The 21936-nt window shown below is 37.0% G+C and overlaps 1 protein-coding gene across 1 annotated transcript in view; it reads right to left on the bottom strand.

Moving 5' to 3' along the window:
* LOC120635445 (cilia- and flagella-associated protein 91-like) overlaps positions 1 to 21936 on the bottom strand; it is a 55185-nt gene that overhangs the window by 14319 nt on the left and 18930 nt on the right. The window contains exons 8-13 of the mRNA XM_039906472.1: positions 6731 to 6851; positions 4678 to 4846; positions 3194 to 3391; positions 1577 to 1750; positions 1096 to 1280; positions 308 to 454 (exon numbers count right to left, since the gene is read on the bottom strand). Of these exons, the coding sequence (XP_039762406.1) occupies positions 308 to 454; positions 1096 to 1280; positions 1577 to 1750; positions 3194 to 3391; positions 4678 to 4846; positions 6731 to 6851 (994 nt within the window). The remainder of the gene's footprint in view (positions 1 to 307; positions 455 to 1095; positions 1281 to 1576; positions 1751 to 3193; positions 3392 to 4677; positions 4847 to 6730; positions 6852 to 21936) is intronic.

Raw genomic sequence — 21936 nt, 5'->3', positions numbered from 1 at the left:
AAACATGCTTGGAAATATAAGCAATATTTGACAACCTTCGAAATTGCCGTCCTGGACAAAAACATGCCAGCAGCGGCCGGCAATACTTGTATGAAAATCCATATCTGTCGCGGTTTAGCGGCCAAATAAATTAGGTACATAGTAAACTCTGTCGTGTAATTAAATATGGAACGATCTTTTACTCAAAAGCAGAGCAACTTATCAAAGGTTTTATTTAAATTTCGTATTGACTTGAAAATCGAAAGCCGTTTATTGAAAAAAAAATTTTTTTTTTCCTTTACTAATTTTTAGGTTTAGTATCAATAACCTTTTGCTCGGCTTCCGAATGCACTGCCCGATAGTCTCTGGCCTTGGTTTCCTCTTCAGCTATATGCGCCTTGTCTTCCTTCTGGAGACCGTGCGTGGTTTTCAACTCCTCAGTGAGTTCTGCTGCCCTGGTACGCCCTTCGAACATCTGGAGACAATGTTCCAATGATGACAGTTACAAATAATCGCTAAAATGTTGTATTTTTCTTATAATACTGGAAAATCTAGCGATCCGCCATGACAGGTGTGACGCCTAATTCAAAATTATGACGTCACGTCTATATAATCATAATTTTGTTACCGCTTGAACTTCGAAAATCTCGCGTATTTCAAGTATTTTGTGAATTCAAACTATCAGTTGTTAATTTTAAGGACTAAAGCTCTAATTTGCCTATGACGTCACGAGTATAACAATGACAACCGTCGAGCGTTATCTAAGGAAATATTTTTTTTTATATATTTTGCAATTTATACCAAAACAACCTGTTGTAAAAAACCTCGAAAATAAACCAAATTTACAGTTCCAAAAGTAAATATAATAATAATTTTAAATGACATTGTGAGATGGTGATAACAAAAAAAAAAGCCGGGTGGCTAAGTTTGTTGTGGGCTTCTTCTTATACCAGGACGCGTTTGGAACCCTCGTAGCTTTAGTTTTAAGTTGGATACTTCTGTTGTAAAAAACCTCGAAAATAAACCAAATTCACAGTTCCAAAAGTAAAGCTGTACTATTTTTTTTTTATTTCATTCCAAGTTAGTTAGTTGTATCACGGAGTATCAGCTACTCACCAGGTTCTGAACAGCACGCCCTCTCAATATCTTCTGCAGTACCAAAGCTGCTTGGTGCGACGCCTCATCGTAATCGGGAACAGATTCCACTTCTGGGGTCGAAGGTCTTGGAGGCTCTACTAGGCGACGAGGTTTGAGGACTCGGAGCGGGCCAGTCGCGTTACCCGCTGCTCCCAAACGAGCTTCTACAAGAACAGTAGCCTAAGAACGAGATTTTCTGGCTCGCAATCGAGAAGTCGATTTCGAGTATTCAGCTCTGTATCGGCAAAGCAAAATGGACCTTGTGTTTCTGATTTTGGAGTCGAAAATTCTGTAAACCTGTTTCTTTTTGCCAAGAGTATCAACTGTGTCAACAAATTGAACTTTTTATAATAATAATCGATCGCCCAGGGTTTATGGTAAATAGAAAACCATCAAATACAAATAAGGCTTACTTAAAATTACATTCAACAGCTGGTAAATAAACAAACGAATAACTTACTCTTCAAATCATTGTGCAGATTCTCAAGGAACTGTTCACTCCACTTGGTCTCCCGCTCGCACAGCTGCCTCTCATCGCGCGGTAAATAGTGGCCGGAGCATGACTTCGCCAAGTTCTGGCCACACTGGTCCAGCCACGCCGGTGGTTGAGCCAACGCTTCGTGGTCTTCGATAGCTGAATAAAATAACATTTGTAGGCATAACGGTACCGTGCGGTGACGGTAGATCAGAATTCCAGTGTCGTCCTGTGTCTATAAACCTGAAGCGTCGGTGTCAAGTCTCACGTGCCTATAATACACGTTCATAGAAACATTTCTAAATTTAAGAAAAAATGTGACTGCTATAATTTAAACATTAGAAGTAAGAATAAACTTACAGTGCAATGCAAAATATACTAGGTTACATAAAATTCATAATTCGTTTAAAGGAAATTGCATACAATTCTACAATAAACTACCCATTGACATCTTGGTGATGTCTCTTAAAAAGTTCAAAGTTTGTATTAAACGTTAGCCTAAAGAAAAGTCCTATTATAGTATAAAGGACTACGTAATCGATAAAAAAGCTTGGATGTGAATTATTGCGCTAACCAGGTTGATCTTCTAATAATTTTAAATGACATTGTAAGATGGTGATAACAAACAAAAAACACCCGGCTACGTTTGTTGTAGGATTCTTCTTAGACCAGGACACGTTTGGAACCCTTGTAGTCTTAGTTATAAGTTTACGGATATGGTTATCGCCATCATCTCACTACCGTGTAATTCTCATGTAATGTACGCATCAAAAGTGCTTGGCTTACTTGAATAAAGATATTTTTGACTTTGTCTTTGACTATACACCAACCAAACTTCACGGCAACCACGCTTCAGATCGGAAAACAGCAATGCTACGTGGCTGCGGAAATTCGAAGCATATAGTACTTCCCCGGACGAGCTCTGTTCCAAAACGCGCTTCAACTACTAAACCTACTATACAACGTGTAACCGATATACGAAAAACAATTTTGCTATACAAACGAATTCAAAACATTCTTAGTATTTTACTTGAGACAACCCTATTGAATATAAAACACCGACACGCGCATACTTACGCTAAGCGACGCGTGAAGCGGTGATAGCCGGTAGGTAGGTCTTCGACTTCACCTTTGGGGAGCCGAGTTCGAATCCCAACCTCTAATTTTTTTTAAAGGTTATGAGCGTTTTAAGTAATTAAGATATCACTTGCTTCAACGGTGAAGGAAAACATCGTGAGGTAACCTGCATGCCTGAGAGTTCTCCAAAATGTTCTCAAAGGTGTGTGGAGTCCATCAATCCGTAATGGGCCAGCGTGATGGACTGCGGCGTTAACCCTTTCTCATTGTGAGAGGAGAACCGTGCCTTGTACCAAACTTTGTGTAGATCTGATGAATGTGGTTGGAGGTAGAGGACAGAACTCCTCAGCGGGCACCAGCAAACCTCTCATTTAAGGCTCAGCGATACTGAATACTTAAATTTTTTTTAGAACTACAACTAAATTGAATGCCACATCAAAAAAACAAAATCAAACGCAGACGAAGTCGCGGGCAACGCTAGTATCAGAATAAATGAATTTTGAATTCGAATTTATGAGAACTCACCAAGCAACGAAGGGTCATATATTATCTCTCCATGCGTTCTTCTCCCCTGGTACCCGTGCATCGCCCTTGGCGCGTACAGGTCTGAGTTTGGGTCTTGGGCAGCAGTAATAGCGGACCCTGCTCCCCTTGCTGCGCGCAAAGACTGCACGAGGCCTGCTCTGCCCCCGCGGCCGTGAAGAGTTGACAGCTTTCGTATTTCTACAAATTACAATGTTGTTGGATCAAGGGTCGGATACAGAAGGCAGTAGACCTTGAAATGGCGCGTATTGTGAGGAGGCGTATTGTGTTCCTCACTCTGGAACCCTGACCGCCGGTTGCTTGGGCATTCAAAAGCCCCGCAAGCGGAGGGTGGATGTTTTTTTTTTTTTAAATTAAGTGTTTTTAATTTTTATGCGTTGTTAAGAATTTAAAAAAAAATGTTGTTTTGATAAACTCCTTTTTTTAATTTTTTTTTTTAATGTATAGATGCTCTGCCCCCGCGGCCGTGAAGAGTTGACAGCTTTCTTATTTCTACAAATTACAATGAAGGCTGTCATGCCGCCAAATAAGGATCGCGAGGTTTGACGTTAATGTTTTGAAATTCGATAAAACCTCTATGTTACATTTTCTGGCATCGTGCGTACAATATGCATAATGATGCCAGTAATATTGTATTTATTTAATTGAGGGGGGTTTCTCTCATTGCATTTACTAGAATCTTTGTAAGAAAACAAATGTCTTAGTTAACCAGCAATTAGTTAAATTTCATTACATAATCTACATATACTAAACAGAGTGCCCTCTGTAATCGATACTGAAGACGATCTTTTTTTTTATGTTTCTCTGTCTGTCTATATCTTGGAAGCCATACATTTACTGCGAGGTTTTCAGGGAGGCAGGGGAGGGCAGCTGCCCCATAAAGATCCCTTTGAGTATTAAACGCACTAAGAAACGTACATAACAAAGAGTCGCTCCCAGTGGCATGCATTTCATATACGCACAAAAGCACTGCCTACCCTAAGATGTTTGTATAACTCATAAAGGGGAAGGTTTTTTCAATTTTATGCCATGCCAATCTTTATGCATAACCTGGTCAAAAAACCTGTTTACGCCACTGATTGCTCTTCTACATAGGGGAGTAATGATTGTGAATACATTTGTGCCAGGCATGCACAGCGCTCGACTATAAACATTTAAAAAAAAAATGCAGGTTCTGGATCGAATTCCATTATAACATACCTCTTAGACGGCCGACTGGCGCAGTGGGCAGCGACGCTTCTTTCTGAGTCCAAGGCCGTGGGTTCGATTCCCACAACTGGAAAATGTTTGTGTGATGACCATGATTGTTATGTTTATCTGTATATTATAAGTAATTATATGTATTATATTCATTAAAATATTCAACAGCTATCTTAGTACCCATAACACAAGCTACGCTTACTTTGGGGCTAGATGGCGATGTGTGTATTGTCGTAGTATATTTATTAAAAATAAAAAAGAAATACCTCGGTCCCTGGTCTTCCTAATGAGTTCTATCTTGCGTTCCATGTCAGTTTTCTTGCGATTCCAAAGCTTGGTCAATTTCGCGCCAACGCGGGTCGTGTTCTTATTTTGCTGGTCGGCTTTCAGCTTCTGGAGTAGCGATAGACGAATATCCTGGAGCTCGTCGATTTCCTGGCAACGGATTTTTTTAAGTAATAGAATTCTTAGAGTAAATTTACGATGCGCGCGCACACCGTCACAAAAAACCGACACCCTGAAGTTAGCTACAGTCAACATTTTAGTTTATAAAAAAAAAAGGTTCGACAGAGTACACTTTCAATTGTCAAAGTCTGCGTGCTCATTCCGGTGATTTAATTGATGCAATTGTATAAAAAATTTCTAATTTTAATTTTGAGTGAAACTTGGTTGTCCGATAATGAAATAACTAGGTAATGCGTTGTAATAAAACTTTCAATGTATTAAACCTCTTTTCTATTGTTAGTGTAGTTTCGCGTACAAATGTAAAATTTTGGAAAAGATTTTTATCTTGTTACGCCAAATAAGTATAACTTCTAACTCGTGTACATAAAGTAAACACGTTTTTTTTTTATTCCACTACCAGTAAGCCCTCGACTGCAATCTCACCTGGTGTAAATGATGTTACAGTCTAAGATGGTAGCGGGCTAACCTGTTACGGAGCATGGTAGTCATACCCCTAATCGGTTTCTCCGCGACATCGCACCGGAAATGTAACCGGTCTTTGTCGGTAGGGTCGGGAATCGAATACTTTTGCTTAATTTCACAGCGTTGCGCGAGGGAGGTCGTCAAATATATAAATAAATGATAGAAAATAATCTTTTTTAATAATATCATTATCTAATCAACCGATTGACCACCCACTGCTGGACATAGGTCTTATCTACGGCATTCCAAACTCGACGATTCTCAGCCGCCTGCATCCAGCGGCTCCGTGCGACTCGCTTGATATCGTCTGTCCACCTGCAGGGCCTACCCTAAAAAAGGGTGCGGGTCTCCTTAACGGTGCATAAGGTATCACGCTGTAAAAATAATTAATCAAAAGAATTGAAAACATTCAAAGTTTTTAATTGTGACAACCCTATTGAAGATAAAAGACCGACACGCGCATACCTGCTGGGCTAGCATGGGTGGGAGTTAAAAATGATATCGCCCGAATATATCCCTTGTCAGGGCCCACCTGCTAAATCACAGGAACATGGAATAGGAGAAGTTTACCCCCGTTTATTTATATACATATATTATTTTCATTTGTGCGCCTGTGCTGTGAGAGCTGATAAAGCTGTGGGAGAAGATAAATGTATATAATTGTCACCTGCCCATGCTAGCCGTGCTTGGGGTTGAGGGTCGACCAACGCTGCGCTTAGCGGTGTGTTGGTCGCCACTCCAACACTTCGGTCCACCAACGTCCATCGGTTCTTCGATCTACATGCCCCGTCCATTGCGACTCGTTGAGCTTATATCAGTTACTCTAGTTCTTCTACAGATTTCTGATTTTATCACGTTGAGATACTCCTAGCATAGCTCTTTCCATCGCTCGCTGAGTGACTCTGCTGAGCCTTCTTATAAGGCCAATAATATAATATACACAGCGGCATATTTAGCGGAACACAAAAAAAAGGTCCATAATTAAAAAATAAGTATGGTTTTATTTTAAAATCTACTTACTAAATAAACTTCTTTTGTTATTTTTAAAGTTTCATTTGTTTTTGAACAGATTTTGCGAGTAAAGGCTATTTGAGAAAAATGGTACATTATGGAACTTTCCATGTAACCGGGAAAAGTGAAAATTAATATTAAAATTGTTTTTGCTTGTTTTGCTTTCGTTCCCGTCCTAACTAAGCAACCATTTAAGTTGATTATCGGTGTGGAGTTAGTAACATTGGCTTCCTTTTATCGCGGGGTAACAAACGGTTACCACGGGGTTTTTGAGATACCGTTATGAACGCGGACGGTGAACGCGGGCGACAGCTATTAAGCTTGTGAAATTTAGGAGACTAAGATTTGATGAATCCGTTTAAAGAAGAAAATAGTTCTTACAGCTTCCCTGAAGATCCAATCTTTGGTTTCGATATCGCTGATAATCGCGTCCTGTTTCTTCATCCAGCGCGGGAACCGACCCTTCTCCACCAGCTCCGTCCACTTGCGAGCGTGACGCATTCTGATAGCCAGATAGATAGATAAAATAAATAAATAAAATAAATATACTACGACAATACACACACCGCCATATATCCCCAAAGTAAGCGTAGCTTGTGTTATGGGTACTAAGATGACTGATGAATATTTTTATGAATAATATACATAAATACTTAGGAATATACATATAAACACCCAGACACTGACAAACATTCATGCTCATCACACAAACATTTTCCAGTTGTGGGAATCGAACCCACGGCCCTGGGCTCAGAAAGCAGGGTCGCTGCAAACTGCGCCATAGATAGATATTTATATGCATAATACACACGTTTACATAGATGTCATTTAAATATCAATTACGAAGTCACAGTGTATTGCCATTAGCTGGCGTGCAAATATTACAAACCATAGATTGCAATCAACACAGTGAATAAATTAAAAAAAAAACATGCAATTTTAATACAGTACAATAATACAATAGCGTTTTCGTTTTTGTATACGATGACGTTTTCGTTTTCGTGTACGTATACGATGACGTTTTCGTTTTGTTTCTCGTTATCGATGACGTTTTCGTTTTCGTTTTCGTTTTCGTTTACGTATACGATGACGTTTTCGTATACGATAACGTTTTCGTTTTCGATGACGTTTTCGTGTTGGTTTTCGATGACGTTTTCGTTTTTATATTCGGATACGATGACGTTTTAGTTTTGGTTTTCGTATTCGATGACGTTTTCGTATACGACAACGTTTTCATTTACGTAGACGATGACGTTTTCGTTTTTTTTAACGCATACGATGACGTTTTCGTTTTGGTTTTCATATTCGCATACGATGACGTTTTCGTTTTGTTTCTTGTATTCGATGACGTTTTCGTACACAATAATATCTTTATTTTCGTTTTCGTTTACGTATACGATGACGTTTTCGTTTTTTTTACGCATACGATGACGTTTTCGTTTTGGTTTTCATATTCGATGACGTTGTCGTTTACGATAACGCTTTCGTTTTTATTTTCGCATACGTTTTCGTTTTGTTTCTCGTTATCGATGACGTTTTCGTTTTCGTTTTCGTTTTCGTTTACGTATACGATGACGTTTTCGTATACGATAACGTTTTCGTTTTCGTTTACGTAGACGATGACGTTTTTGTTTCTGTATACGATGACGTTTTTGTTTTCGTTTTCGTTTTCGTTTTCGTTTTCGTTTTCGTTTTCGTTTTCGTTTTCGTTTTCGTTTTCGTTTTCGTTTTCGTTTTCGTTTTCGTTTTCGTAGACGATGACGTTTACGTTTTGTTTCTTGTTATCGCTGACGTTTTCGTTTTCATATACGATGACGTTTTCGTATACGATAACGTTTTCGTTTTGGGTTTCGTTTTCGTTTACGTATACGATGACGTTTACGATTTCGTATACATATACAATGACGTTTTCGTTTTTATCGAAAAAGTTATCGTATACGAAAACGTCATCGTATACGTAAACGAAAACGAAAACGAAAACGAAAACGAAAACGAAAACGAATACGAAAACAAAAACGTCATCGAATACGAGAAACAAAACGTAAACGTCATCGTCTACGTAAACGAAAACGAAAACCAAAACGAAAAAGTTATCGTATACGAAAACGTCATCGTATACGTAAACGAAAACGAAAACGAAAACGAAAACGAATACGAAAACGAAAACGAAAACGAAAACGAATACGAAAACGAAAACGACAACGAAACGAAAACGAAAACGAAAGCGAAAACAAAAACGAAAACGAAAACGAAAACGAAAACGAAAACGAAAGCGAAAACGTCATCATATACGTAAACGAAAACGAAAACGTCATCGAATACGAGATACAAAACGTAAACGTCATCGTCTACGTAAACGAAAACGAAAACGAAAACGAAAACGTCATCGTATACGTAAACGAAAACGAAAACCAAAACGAAAACGTCATCAAAAACGAAAACGGAAACGAAAACGAAAACGAAAACGAAAACGGCATCATATACGTAAACGAAAACGAAAACGTCATCGAATACGAGAAACAAAACGTAAACGTCATCGTATACGTAAACGAAAACGAAAACGAAAACGCCATCGAATACGAGAAACAAAACGTAAACGTCATCGTATACGTAAACGAAAACGAAAACGAAAACGAAAACCAAAACGAAAACGTTATGACGTATACGAAAACGTCATCGAAAACGAAAACGAAAACGAAAACGTCATAATATACGTAAACGAAAACGAAAACATCATCGAATACGAGAAACAAAACGTAAACGTCATCGTCTACGTAAACGAAAACGAAAACGTCATCGTATACGTAAACGAAAACGAAAACGTCATCGTATACGTAAACGAAAACGAAAACGAAAACGAAAACGAAAACGTCATCGAATACGAGAAACAAAACGTAAACGTCATCGTCTACGTAAACGAAAACGAAAACGTCATCGTATACGTAAACGAAAACGAAAACGTCATCGTATACGTAAACGAAAACGAAAACGAAAACGAAAACGAAAACGTCATCGAATACGAGAAACAAAACGTAAACGTCATCGTCTACGTAAACGAAAACGAAAACGAAAACGAAAACGAAAACGACAACGAAAACTAAAACGAAAACGAAAACGAAAACGTTATCGTATACGAAAACGAAAACGAAAACGAAAACGAAAACGAAAACGTCATCATATACGTAAACGAAAACGTCATCGAATACGAGAAACAAAACGTAAACGTCATCGTCTACGTAAACGAAAACGAAAACGAAAACGAAAACGTCATCGTATACGTAAACGAAAACGAAAACCAAAACGAAAACGAAAACGAAAACGTCATCATATTCGTTTTCGTTTTCGTTTTTCGAAAACGTCATCGTATACGTAAACGAAAACGAAAACCAAAACGAAAACGTCATCAAAAACGAAAACGGAAACGGCATCATATACGTAAACGAAAACGAAAACGTCATCGAATACGAGAAACAAAACGTAAACGTTATCTCGTATACGAAAACGTCATCGAAAACAAAAACGAAAACGAAAACATCATCGAATACGAGAAACAAAACGTAAACGTCATCGTCTACGTAAACGAAAACGAAAATGAAAACGCCATCGAATACGAGAAACAAAACGTAAACGTCATCGTCTACGTAAACGAAAACGAAAACCAAAACGAAAAAGTTATCGTATACGAAAACGTCATCGTACACGTAAACGAAAACGAAAACGTAAACGAAAACGAAAACGAATACGAAAACAAAAACGTCATCGAATACGAGAAACAAAACGTAAACGTCATCATCTACGTAAACGAAAACGAAAACCAAAACGAAAAAGTTATCGTATACGAAAACGTCATCGTATACGTAAACGAAAACGAAAACGAAAACGAATACGAAAACGAAAACGAAAACGAATACGAAAACGAAAACGACAACGAAAACGAAAACGAAAACGAAAGCGAAAACAAAAACGAAAACGAAAACGAAAACGAAAACGAAAACGAAAGCGAAAACGTCATCATATACGTAAACGAAAACGAAAACGTCATCGAATACGAGATACAAAACGAAAACGAAAACGTCATCATATACGTAAACGAAAACGAAAACGTCATCGAATACGAGAAACAAAACGTAAACGTCATCGTCTACGTAAACGAAAACGAAAACGAAAACGAAAACGCCATCGAATACGAGAAACAAAACGTAAACTTCATCGTCTACGTAAACGAAAACGAAAACCAAAACGAAAAAGTTATCGTATACGAAAACGTCATCGTATACGTAAACGAAAACGAAAACGTAAACGAAAACGAAAACGAAAACGAATACGAAAACAAAAACGTCATCGAATACGAGAAACAAAACGTAAACGTCATCATCTACGTAAACGAAAACGAAAACGAAAACGAATACGAAAACGAAAACGAATACGAAAACGAAAACGACAACGAAAACGAAAACGAAAACGAAAACGAAAGCGAAAACAAAAACGAAAACGAAAACGAAAACGAAAACGAAAACGAAAGCGAAAACGTCATCATATACGTAAACGAAAACGAAAACGTCATCGAATACGAGATACAAAACGTAAACGTCATCGTCTACGTAAACGAAAACGAAAACAAAAACGAAAACGTCATCGTATACGTAAACGAAAACGAAAACCAAAACGAAAACGTCATCAAAAACGAAAACGGAAACGAAAACGAAAACGAAAACGAAAACGGTATCATATACGTAAACGAAAACGAAAACGCCATCGAATACGAGAAACAAAACGTAAACGTCATCGTCTACGAAAACGAAAACGAAAACCAAAACGAAAAAGTTATCGTATACGTAAACGTCATCGTCTACGTAAACGAAAACGAAAACGAAAACGAAAACGTCATCGTATACGTAAACGAAAATGAAAACGAAAACGAAAGCGAAAACGTCATCATATACGTAAACGAAAACCAAAACGAAAAAGTTATCGTATACGAAAACGTCATCGTATACGTAAACGAAAACGAAAACGAAAACGAAAACGAATACGATAACGAAAACGAAAGCGAAAACGTCATCATATACGTAAACGAAAACGAAAACGTCATCGAATACGAGATACAAAACGTAAACGTCATCGTCTACGTAAACGAAAACGAAAACGAAAACGAAAACGTCATCGTATACGTAAACGAAAACGAAAACGAAAACGAAAACGAAAGCGAAAACGTCATCATATACGTAAACGAAAACGAAAACGTCATCGAATACGAGATACAAAACGTAAACGTCATCGTCTACGTAAACGAAAACGAAAACGAAAACGAAAACGTCATCGTATACGTAAACGAAAACGAAAACCAAAACGAAAACGTAATCTAAAACGAAAACGGAAACGAAAACGAAAACGAAAACGTCATCGAAAACGAAAACGAAAACGAAAACGTAAACGTCATCGAATACGAGAAACAAAACGTAAACGTCATCGTCTACGTAAACGAAAACGAAAACGAAAACGAAAACGTCTTCGTATACGTAAACGAAAACGAAAACCAAAACGAAAACGTCATCAAAAACGAAAACGGAAACGAAAACGAAAACGAAAACGGCATCATATACGTAAACGAATACGAAAACGTCATCGAATACGAGAAACAAAACGTAAACGTCATCGTATACGTAAACGAAAACGAAAACGCCATCGAATACGAGAAACAAAACGTTAACGTCATCGTATACGTAAACGAAAACGAAAACCAAAACGAAAACGTTATCTCGTATACGAAAACGTCATCGAAAACGAAAACGAAAACGAAAACGTCATCGTCTACGTAAACGAAAACGAAAACGAAAACGAAAAAGCCATCGAATACGAGAAACAAAACGTAAACGTCATCGTCTACGAAAACGAAAACGAAAACCAAAACGAAAAAGTTATCGTATACGAAAACGTCATCGTATACGTAAACGAAAACGAAAACGAAAACGAAAACGAATACGAAAACGAAAACGAAAGCGAAAACGTCATCATATACGTAAACGAAAACAAAAACGTCATCGAATACGAGATACAAAACGTAAACGTCATCGTCTACGTAAACGAAAACGAAAACGAAAACGAAAACGTCATCGTATGCGTAAACGAAAACGAAAACTGATGAAAATTGATGTGTGTCAGTATTTATATCATTAAATGCAAGTTCGGGATTTTCGATAGACGGACTTAGTATTATCAACCTCTTATTAATAATTGTTCCTATTGTATATAAGTATTATTATTGTATAAATATATACATACATATATACAAAAAAAGTATATCTATAATATTATACTAGCTGACCCGTGCAACTTCGTTGCACCAATAACCGATTACCGGAAAACACAAATAAAATGACATTTTCTAAAAATGAATCCTAGCTAGATCAATTTATCGCTCCCGAAACCGATATACCATGTATACTAAATTTCATGAAAATCGTTGGAGCCGATTCCGAGATTCCAATTACTATATATATATATACATATATATACAAGAATTGCTCGTTTAAAGATATAAGATTATATTTATTATAGTATCTTAGAACGGATTCTTATAATTTAAGGAACGGTTAGTTAAAAACTGTTACAGCTATTACGCCAACCCCTGGGTTCGCTTAAATACAAAAAGACTAAAACAATAAAAATTAAAATATGAGAATAAACTAAAACAATACAACTTACAATTTTATAATGTGTGTACACGTACGGGTGCGACAGACTGTGTATGTGTGTCCGTGTGTGTGTTCGTGTGAGAGTTCGTGGGAGTATGCCAGAGTATGTGCAAGTATGTGCGGGTATGTGCTTGTGAGTATTCAGTGTTTTTGTGTGTTGTCTCTCTACTGGGAAAGGGTATCCTCTCAGAACTAGAAGGGTGTAGGCTGTAGTCCACCACGCTGGCCAAGTCCAGATTGGTAAACTTCACACGGCCCAGAGTACATTATGGAACATGCATGCAGGTTTCCTTACCGTTTTCCTTCAGTGTTAACGGATGTGATATTTTAATTTTTTTTTTTTTTTCAATCAGTCCTTGACTAAGAGCAGATGTGTTCATAGATATTTTTAATTATTTTATGATAATTTCCCATTGGAAATTGTCATATTGAGGAAAGACTGGTTTAGCATTTATTTAGGTCTAGAATTTTTTTTCTTTTTAGCCGGCTGAGACAATCTGGTACAGTGAGTTGAACTGCCAGCTGGTTGGGATGGTGCCTAAGTCGTATTTGGTAGTTTTTACTACACTGTTGCAGTTCTTCTTTTACGTTCCTGATCCTCAGATGCTCGTGGATCTCATTGTTCTTAATAAACCAAGGGGAGTTTGTTATTTGTTTGAGAATAGAGTCTTCAGCTCTTTGGATTATTTTGATGTTGGAATCGCAGGCGGAGCCCCAGAGCTGTAATCCGTATGTCCATATGGGTTTGAGTACTGTTTTGTATATATAGTGATATTTTAATTAAATAAATTTAAAGAAAAGGGTAATTTGTAATAAAATCGAAACGAAAACGAAAACCAAAACGAAAACGTTATCTCGTATACGAAAACGTCATCGAAAACGAAAACGAAAACGAAAACGTCATCGTCTACGTAAACGAAAACGAAAACGAAAACGAAAACGCCATCGAATACGAGAAACAAAACGTAAACGTCATCGTCTACGAAAACGAAAACGAAAACCAAAACGAAAAAGTTATCGTATACGAAAACGTCATCGTATACGTAAACGAAAACGAAAACGAAAACGAAAACGAATACGAAAACGAAAACGAAAGCGAAAACGTCATCATATACGTAAACGAAAACGAAAACGTCATCGAATACGAGATACAAAACGTAAACGTCATCGTCTACGTAAACGAAAACGAAAACGAAAACGAAAACGTCATCGTATACGTAAACGAAAACGAAAACGAAAACGAAAGCGAAAACGTCATCATATACGTAAACGAAAACGAAAACGTCATCGAATACGAGATACAAAACGTAAACGTCATCGTCTACGTAAACGAAAACGAAAACGAAAACGAAAACGTCATCGTATACGTAAACGAAAACGAAAACCAAAACGAAAACGTTATCTAAAACGAATACGGAAACGAAAACGAAAACGAAAACGTCATCGAAAACGAAAACGAAAACGTAAACGTCATCGAAAACGAAAACGAAAACGAAAACGAAAACGTCATCGAATACGAGAAACAAAACGTAAACGTCATCGTATACGTAAACGAAAACGAAAACGAAAACGAAAACGAAAGCGAAAACGTCATCATATACGTAAACGAAAACGAAAACGTCATCGAATACGAGATACAAAACGTAAACGTCATCGTCTACGTAAACGAAAACGAAAACGAAAACGAAAACGTCATCGTATACGTAAACGAAAACGAAAACCAAAACGAAAACGTAATCTAAAACGAAAACGGAAACGAAAACGAAAACGAAAACGTCATCGAAAACGAAAACGAAAACGAAAACGTAAACGTCATCGAATACGAGAAACAAAACGTAAACGTCATCGTCTACGTAAACGAAAACGAAAACGAAAACGTCATCGTATACGTAAACGAAAACGAAAACCAAAACGAAAACGATAACGAAAATGAAAATGAAAACGAAAACGAAAACGTCATCGATGACGAGAAACAAAACGTAAACGTCATCGTATGCGAAAATAAAAACGAAAACGTCATCGTACCCGAATATAAAAACGAAAACGTCATCGATAACGAGAAACAAAACGAAAACGTCATCGTTTGCGTATACGAAAACGAAAACGTCATCGTATACGTAAACGAAAACGAAAACGAAAACGCCATCGAATACGAGAAACAAAACGTAAACGTCATCGTATACGTAAACGAAAACGAAAACGAAAACGAAAACCAAAACGAAAACGTTATCTCGTATACGAAAACGTCATCGAAAACGAAAACGAAAACGAAAACGTCATCATATACGTAAACGAAAACGAAAACATCATCGTATACGTAAACGAAAACGAAAACCAAAACGAAAACGTTATCTCGTATACGAAAACGTCATCGAAAACGAAAACGAAAACGAAAACGTCATCGTCTACGTAAACGAAAACGAAAACGAAAACGAAAACGCCATCGAATACGAGAAACAAAACGTAAACGTCATCGTCTACGAAAACGAAAACGAAAACCAAAACGAAAAAGTTATCGTATACGAAAACGTCATCGTATACGTAAACGAAAACGAAAACGAAAACGAAAACGAATACGAAAACGAAAACGAAAGCGAATACGAGATACAAAACGTAAACGTCATCGTCTACGTAAACGAAAACGTCATCATATACGTAAACGAAAACGAAAACGTCATCGAATACGAGATACAAAACGTAAACGTCATCGTCTACGTAAACGAAAACGAAAACGAAAACGAAAACGTAATCTAAAACGAAAACGGAAACGAAAACGAAAACGAAAACGTCATCGAAAACGAAAACGAAAACGAAAACGTAAACGTCATCGAATACGAGAAACAAAACGTAAACGTCATCGTCTACGTAAACGAAAACGAAAACGAAAACGTCATCGTATACGTAAACGAAAACGAAAACCAAAACGAAAACGTCATCAAAAACGAAAACGGAAACGAAAACGAAAACGGCATCATATACGTAAACGAAAACGAAAACGTCATCGAATACGAGAAACAAAACGTAAACGTCATCGTATACGTAAACGAAAACGAAAACGAAAACGCCATCGAATACGAGAAACAAAACGTAAACGTCATCGTATACGTAAACGAAAACGAAAACGAAAACGAAAACGTCATCGTATACGTAAACGAAAACGAAAACCAAAACGAAAACGTCATCAAAAACGAAAACGGAAACGAAAACGAAAACGGCATCATATACGTAAACGAAAACGAAAACGCCATCGAATACGAGAAACAAAACGTAAACGTCATCGTATACGTAAACGAAAACGAAAACGAAAACGAAAACGTCATCGTATACGTAAACGAAAACGAAAACCAAAACGAAAACGTCATCAAAAACGAAAACGGAAACGAAAACGAAAACGGCATCATATACGTAAACGAAAACGAAAACGTCATCGAATACGAGAAACAAAACGTAAACGTTATCTCGTATACGAAAACGTCATCGAAAACAAAAACGAAAACGAAAACGTCATCATATACGTAAACGAAAACGAAAACATTATCGAATACGAGAAACAAAACGTAAACGTCATCGTCTACGTAAACGAAAACGAAAACGTCATCGTATACGAGAAACAAAACGTAAACGTCATCGTCTACGTAAACGAAAAATAAAACGAAAACGAAAACGCCATCGAATACGAGAAACAAAACGTAAACGTCATCGTCTACGTAAACGAAAACGAAAACCAAAACGAAAAAGTTATCGTATACGAAAACGTCATCGTATACGTAAACGAAAACGAAAACGTAAACGAAAACGAAAACGAAAACGAATACGAAAACAAAAACGTCATCGAATACGAGAAACAAAACGTAAACGTCATCGTCTACGTAAACGAAAACGAAAACCAAAACGAAAAAGTTATCGTATATGAAAACGTCATCGTATACGTAAACGAAAACGAAAACGAAAACGAAAACGAATACGAAAACGAAAACGAAAACGAATACGAAAACGAAAACGACAACGAAAACGAAAACGAAAACGTCATCGTATACGTAAACGAAAACGAAAACCAAAACGAAAACGTCATCATATACGTAAACGAAAACGAAAACGTCATCGAATACGAGAAACAAAACGTAAACGTCATCGTCTACGTAAACGAAAACGAAAACCAAAACGAAAAAGTTATCGTATACGAAAACGTCATCGTATACGTAAACGAAAACGAAAACGAAAACGAAAACGAATACGAAAACGAAAACGAAAACGAATACGAAAACGAAAACGACAACGAAAACGAAAACGAAAGCGAAAACAAAAACGAAAACGAAAACGACAACGAAAACGAAAACGAAAGCGAAAACAAAAACGAAAACGAAAACGAAAACGATAACGAAAACGAAAGCGAAAACGTCATCGAATACGAGATACAAAACGTAAACGTCATCGTCTACGTAAACGAAAACGAAAACGAAAACGAAAACGTCATCGTATACGTAAACGAAAACGAAAACCAAAACGAAAACGTCATCTAAAACGAAAACGGAAACGAAAACGAAAACGAAAACGAAAACGGCATCATATACGTAAACGAATACGAAAACGTCATCGAATACGAGAAACAAAACGTAAACGTCATCGTATACGTAAACGAAAACGAAAACCAAAACGAAAACGTTATCTCGTATACGAAAACGTCATCGAAAACGAAAACGAAAACGAAAACGTCATCATATACGTAAACGAAAACGAAAACATCATCGAATACGAGAAACAAAACGTAAACGTCATCGTCTACGTAAACGAAAACGAAAACGTCATCGTATACGTAAACGAAAACGAAAACGAAAACGTCATCGTATACGTAAACGAAAACGAAAACGAAAACGAAAACGAAAACGAAAACGTCATCGTATACGTAAACGAAAACGAAAACGTCATCGTATACGTAAACGAAAACGAAAACCAAAACGAAAACGTCATCGAAAACGAAAACGAAAACGAAAACGAAAACGTCATCGTATACGTAAACGAAAACGAAAACGAAAACGACAACGAAAACTAAAACGAAAACGTCATCGTATACGTAAACGAAAACGAAAACCAAAACGAAAACGTCATCGAAAACGAAAACGAAAACGAAAACGAAAACGTCATCGAATACGAGAAACAAAACGTAAACGTCATCGTCTACGTAAACGAAAACGCCATCGAATACGAGAAACAAAACGTAAACGTCATCGTCTACGAAAACGAAAACGAAAACCAAAACGAAAAAGTTATCGTATACGAAAACGTCATCGTATACGTAAACGAAAACGAAAACGAAAACGAAAACGAATACGAAAAAGAAAACGAAAACGAAAGCGAAAACAAAAACGAAAACGAAAACGAAAACGAAAACAAAAACGAAAACGAAAACGAAAGCGAAAACGTCATCGAAAACGAAAACGAAAACGAAAACGTCATCATATACGTAAACGAAAACGAAAACATCATCGAATACGAGAAACAAAACGTAAACGTCATCGTCTACGTAAACGAAAACGAAAACGTCATCGTATACGTAAACAAAAACGAAAACATCATCGAATACGAGAAACAAAACGTAAACGTCATCGTCTACGTAAACGAAAACGAAAACGTCATCGTATACGTAAACGAAAACGAAAACGTCATCGTATACGTAAACGAAAACGAAAACGAAAACGAAAACGAAAACGTAAACGTCATCGTATACGTAAACGAAAACGAAAACGAAAACGCCATCGAATACGAGAAACAAAACGTAAACGTCATCGTATACGTAAACGAAAACGAAAACGAAAACGTCATCGTATACGTAAACGTAAACGAAAACGTCATCGAATAAGAAGTAAGAATAAGAATAAACTTACAGTGCAATATACTAGGTTACATAAAATTCATAATTCGTTTAAAGGAAATTCTAGACAATTCTACAATAAACTACCAATTGACATCTTGGAGATGTCTCTTAAAAAGTTCAAAGTTTGTATTAAACGTAAGCTTATAGAAAAGTCCTATTATAGTATAAAGGACTACGTAATCGATAAAAAAGCTTGGGTGTAAATTATTGCTCGAACCAGGTTGCTCTTCTAATAATTTAAAATGACATTGTGAGATGGCGATAACAAAAAAAAAAAAAAAACACCCGGCTAAGTTTGTTGTGGGCTTCTTCTTAGACCGGGACGCGTTTGGAACCCTCGTAGCTTTAGTTTAAAGTTTACGAATGTTGTTATCGCCATCATCTCACTACCGTGTAATTCTTATGTACGCATCAAAAGTGCCACCTGTGGGCCTACTTGAATAAAGATATTTTTGACTTTGAATTTGGCTTTGACTTTACGAGTAACTAACTAACTATATTCAAAGACATGCATTCAGCACATATTTCCAAGAGCACACAAAAATCACACAAAAACCAATATTCCATTCACACAGCAATCTTCTCTCGTCACTCAGTTTTACTTTTCGTCAAGCTTACAACTGAGCTACCGCAACCAGTTTATTATAGTAACTAGCCATGAAATCATTTTTGGTCCCTCATGCCAGTTGATCATTTCATGTTATAAATCACGCACATCAATTTGTACATCTACATATACCTTTTTTTTCTATATTTTGGTACTAATAATATACTCACCGGCGCCAATCCCATAGATATACTATACCAGAATGTACGTGGTTTACGCACTAAAACGAACGAATTTCGACAAAATATTCTTCATAACGATTATGACTTAATCTTAATCACAGAATCATGGTTAGTTAGTGGTATCTATGACCCTGAAATTTGTGATAATAGATATGATATCTTACGTTGCGACCGAAATCCTGTTACATCTACGAAGACAAAGGGAGGTGGAGTCGTTATGTGTGCTTCAAAGAAACTACACATACAACATCAACATGAGTGGGACTGCCCTGGAGTTGAAGCTCTATGGGCAACTATACCTGCCCAGTCTCTAAATGTCCAAGGCAATCAAAATATCCATATAGGATTAATTTACGCGCCACCAGACGTTTTGTTACCTGCTCGTCTTGAGTCAATCTCTTCTCGACTAGCAGAAATCGTTGCGTCGCATCCCAATGACTTCCTTATCTTAGCTGGTGATTTTAATTTACCAAATATTACATGGTCGGACTCCGGACCTACCATACAAAAACGAGGATCACTGGACTTACAGAATGCTTTTGTGAATTTTGTAGACTTATGCAATATATCTGGCCTTAAACAACAGAATACCATTAAAAATAGTAAACATAATACTTTGGACTTATTGTTTAGCAACATAGACTTTGATGTTATTCACTGCCCAAACCCTTTAGTTTCGGAAGACGTGTATCACCCTTGTCTTGAGTTCAATCTCTCCAACCTGCTGGTTCGCAAAGCTCGCCAGAAATCTATAAGCAAGCCAAACTTTTTTAAAGGTGACTATATTAAAATAAACGAATACTTATCTAAAATTAATTGGAAAGTAGTTCTCGTAGGTGACTCAATAGACAGAGTAATTGAAATATTTTACTCGATTCTCAACGAAACTATTAACAACTACATCCCGATTAAAGCTAAGTTTAATTCAAATTTTCCTGTGTGGTACTCTAAATCTTTAACTCACATAGTGAAGGAAAAGCTGCTTAAGCACAAACGGTGGAAAGAAGGCAAAAACCCACGTGATTACGATGAGTTCGCACTACTAAGGACCAGGCAAAAAAATGTACAAAAGAAGTGTTACAACTCATATATACGTCGTATGCAAAGCTACATTCTAAAGGACCCTAAACTTCTCTTTTCCTACACAAAATCCCTAAGGAGCAATAATAATGGGTATCCTACTAAGCTTACACGTGGGGGCACTGCGTACACAGATGAAACCTCCATCTGCAGTGGGTTCAGTGAATACTTTGAGAGCGTTTTTGTTAAGCCAACGAACACCTATGACCCAACTAGCCTTATTAATTTGACCCATAATGAATCCCTCAGTAAAATCATTTTTGCTGAAGACGATATTCTTAGACTGCTAAAATCTTTAAAAACTAATAAAGGAGCGGGTAGTGATGGTATTCCTCCTATTTTTCTCAGTAAATGTGCTTCCAACTTGGCTAAGCCTCTAGCCATAATTTTTAACCTTTCCATTAACGTCTTTTGCTGTTTTCCCGAAATATGGATACAAGCCCTAATAGTTCCTATTCATAAGAGTGGGTCCAGAACCAAAATAGAGAACTACCGGCCGATATCTATTCTCAACGTGATGAGCAAACTATTTCAAACAGCGGTTTACAGACACATAAACCCTATTATTACTAGATCAATACCATATGAGCAGCACGGTTTCATGAAAAATCGTTCTACAGTTACAAACTTGGCTGTTTTCACTGACTATGTACTACGAAGTATGGACGAGAGATGCCAGGTGGACGTAATCTACACAGATTTCGAAAAATCTTTTGACCGTGTGGATCATATAATCCTACTTGAAAAACTGAGCGTCTTGGGAATAAATGGGAACCTGCTTCGATGGTTGACTTCATATATTAGAAATCGTATGCAGGCAGTTGTGACGGGAAGTGCTAGAAGTGACTTTTTAACAATACCTTCTGGTGTGCCTCAGGGGTCTTTTCTAGGTCCGCTTCTATATAACGCGTATTTATTTGATATTGGTAACTGCTTCAGTCATGCACAACACTTAATGTTTGCTGACGACAAAAAAATCTTCTATAAAATATACACCCTGGACGACTGTCACAAGCTACAGGAAGACTTAAATGCGTTGTCAGATTATTATACTAAAAATAAAATTTCAGTTAATGTCAAAAAATGCCATCAAATAACTTTTTCTCGTAAAAAAACATCAATTATTTTCGACTATAAAATTAATGATGTAA

This window comes from Pararge aegeria, chromosome 26 (genome assembly GCF_905163445.1).
Source record: "Pararge aegeria chromosome 26, ilParAegt1.1, whole genome shotgun sequence".
Lineage (NCBI taxonomy): Eukaryota > Metazoa > Arthropoda > Insecta > Lepidoptera > Nymphalidae > Pararge > Pararge aegeria.
The sequence above is the reverse complement of the archived record's forward strand: the minus strand, read 5'-3'. Positions and strand labels throughout refer to the sequence as shown.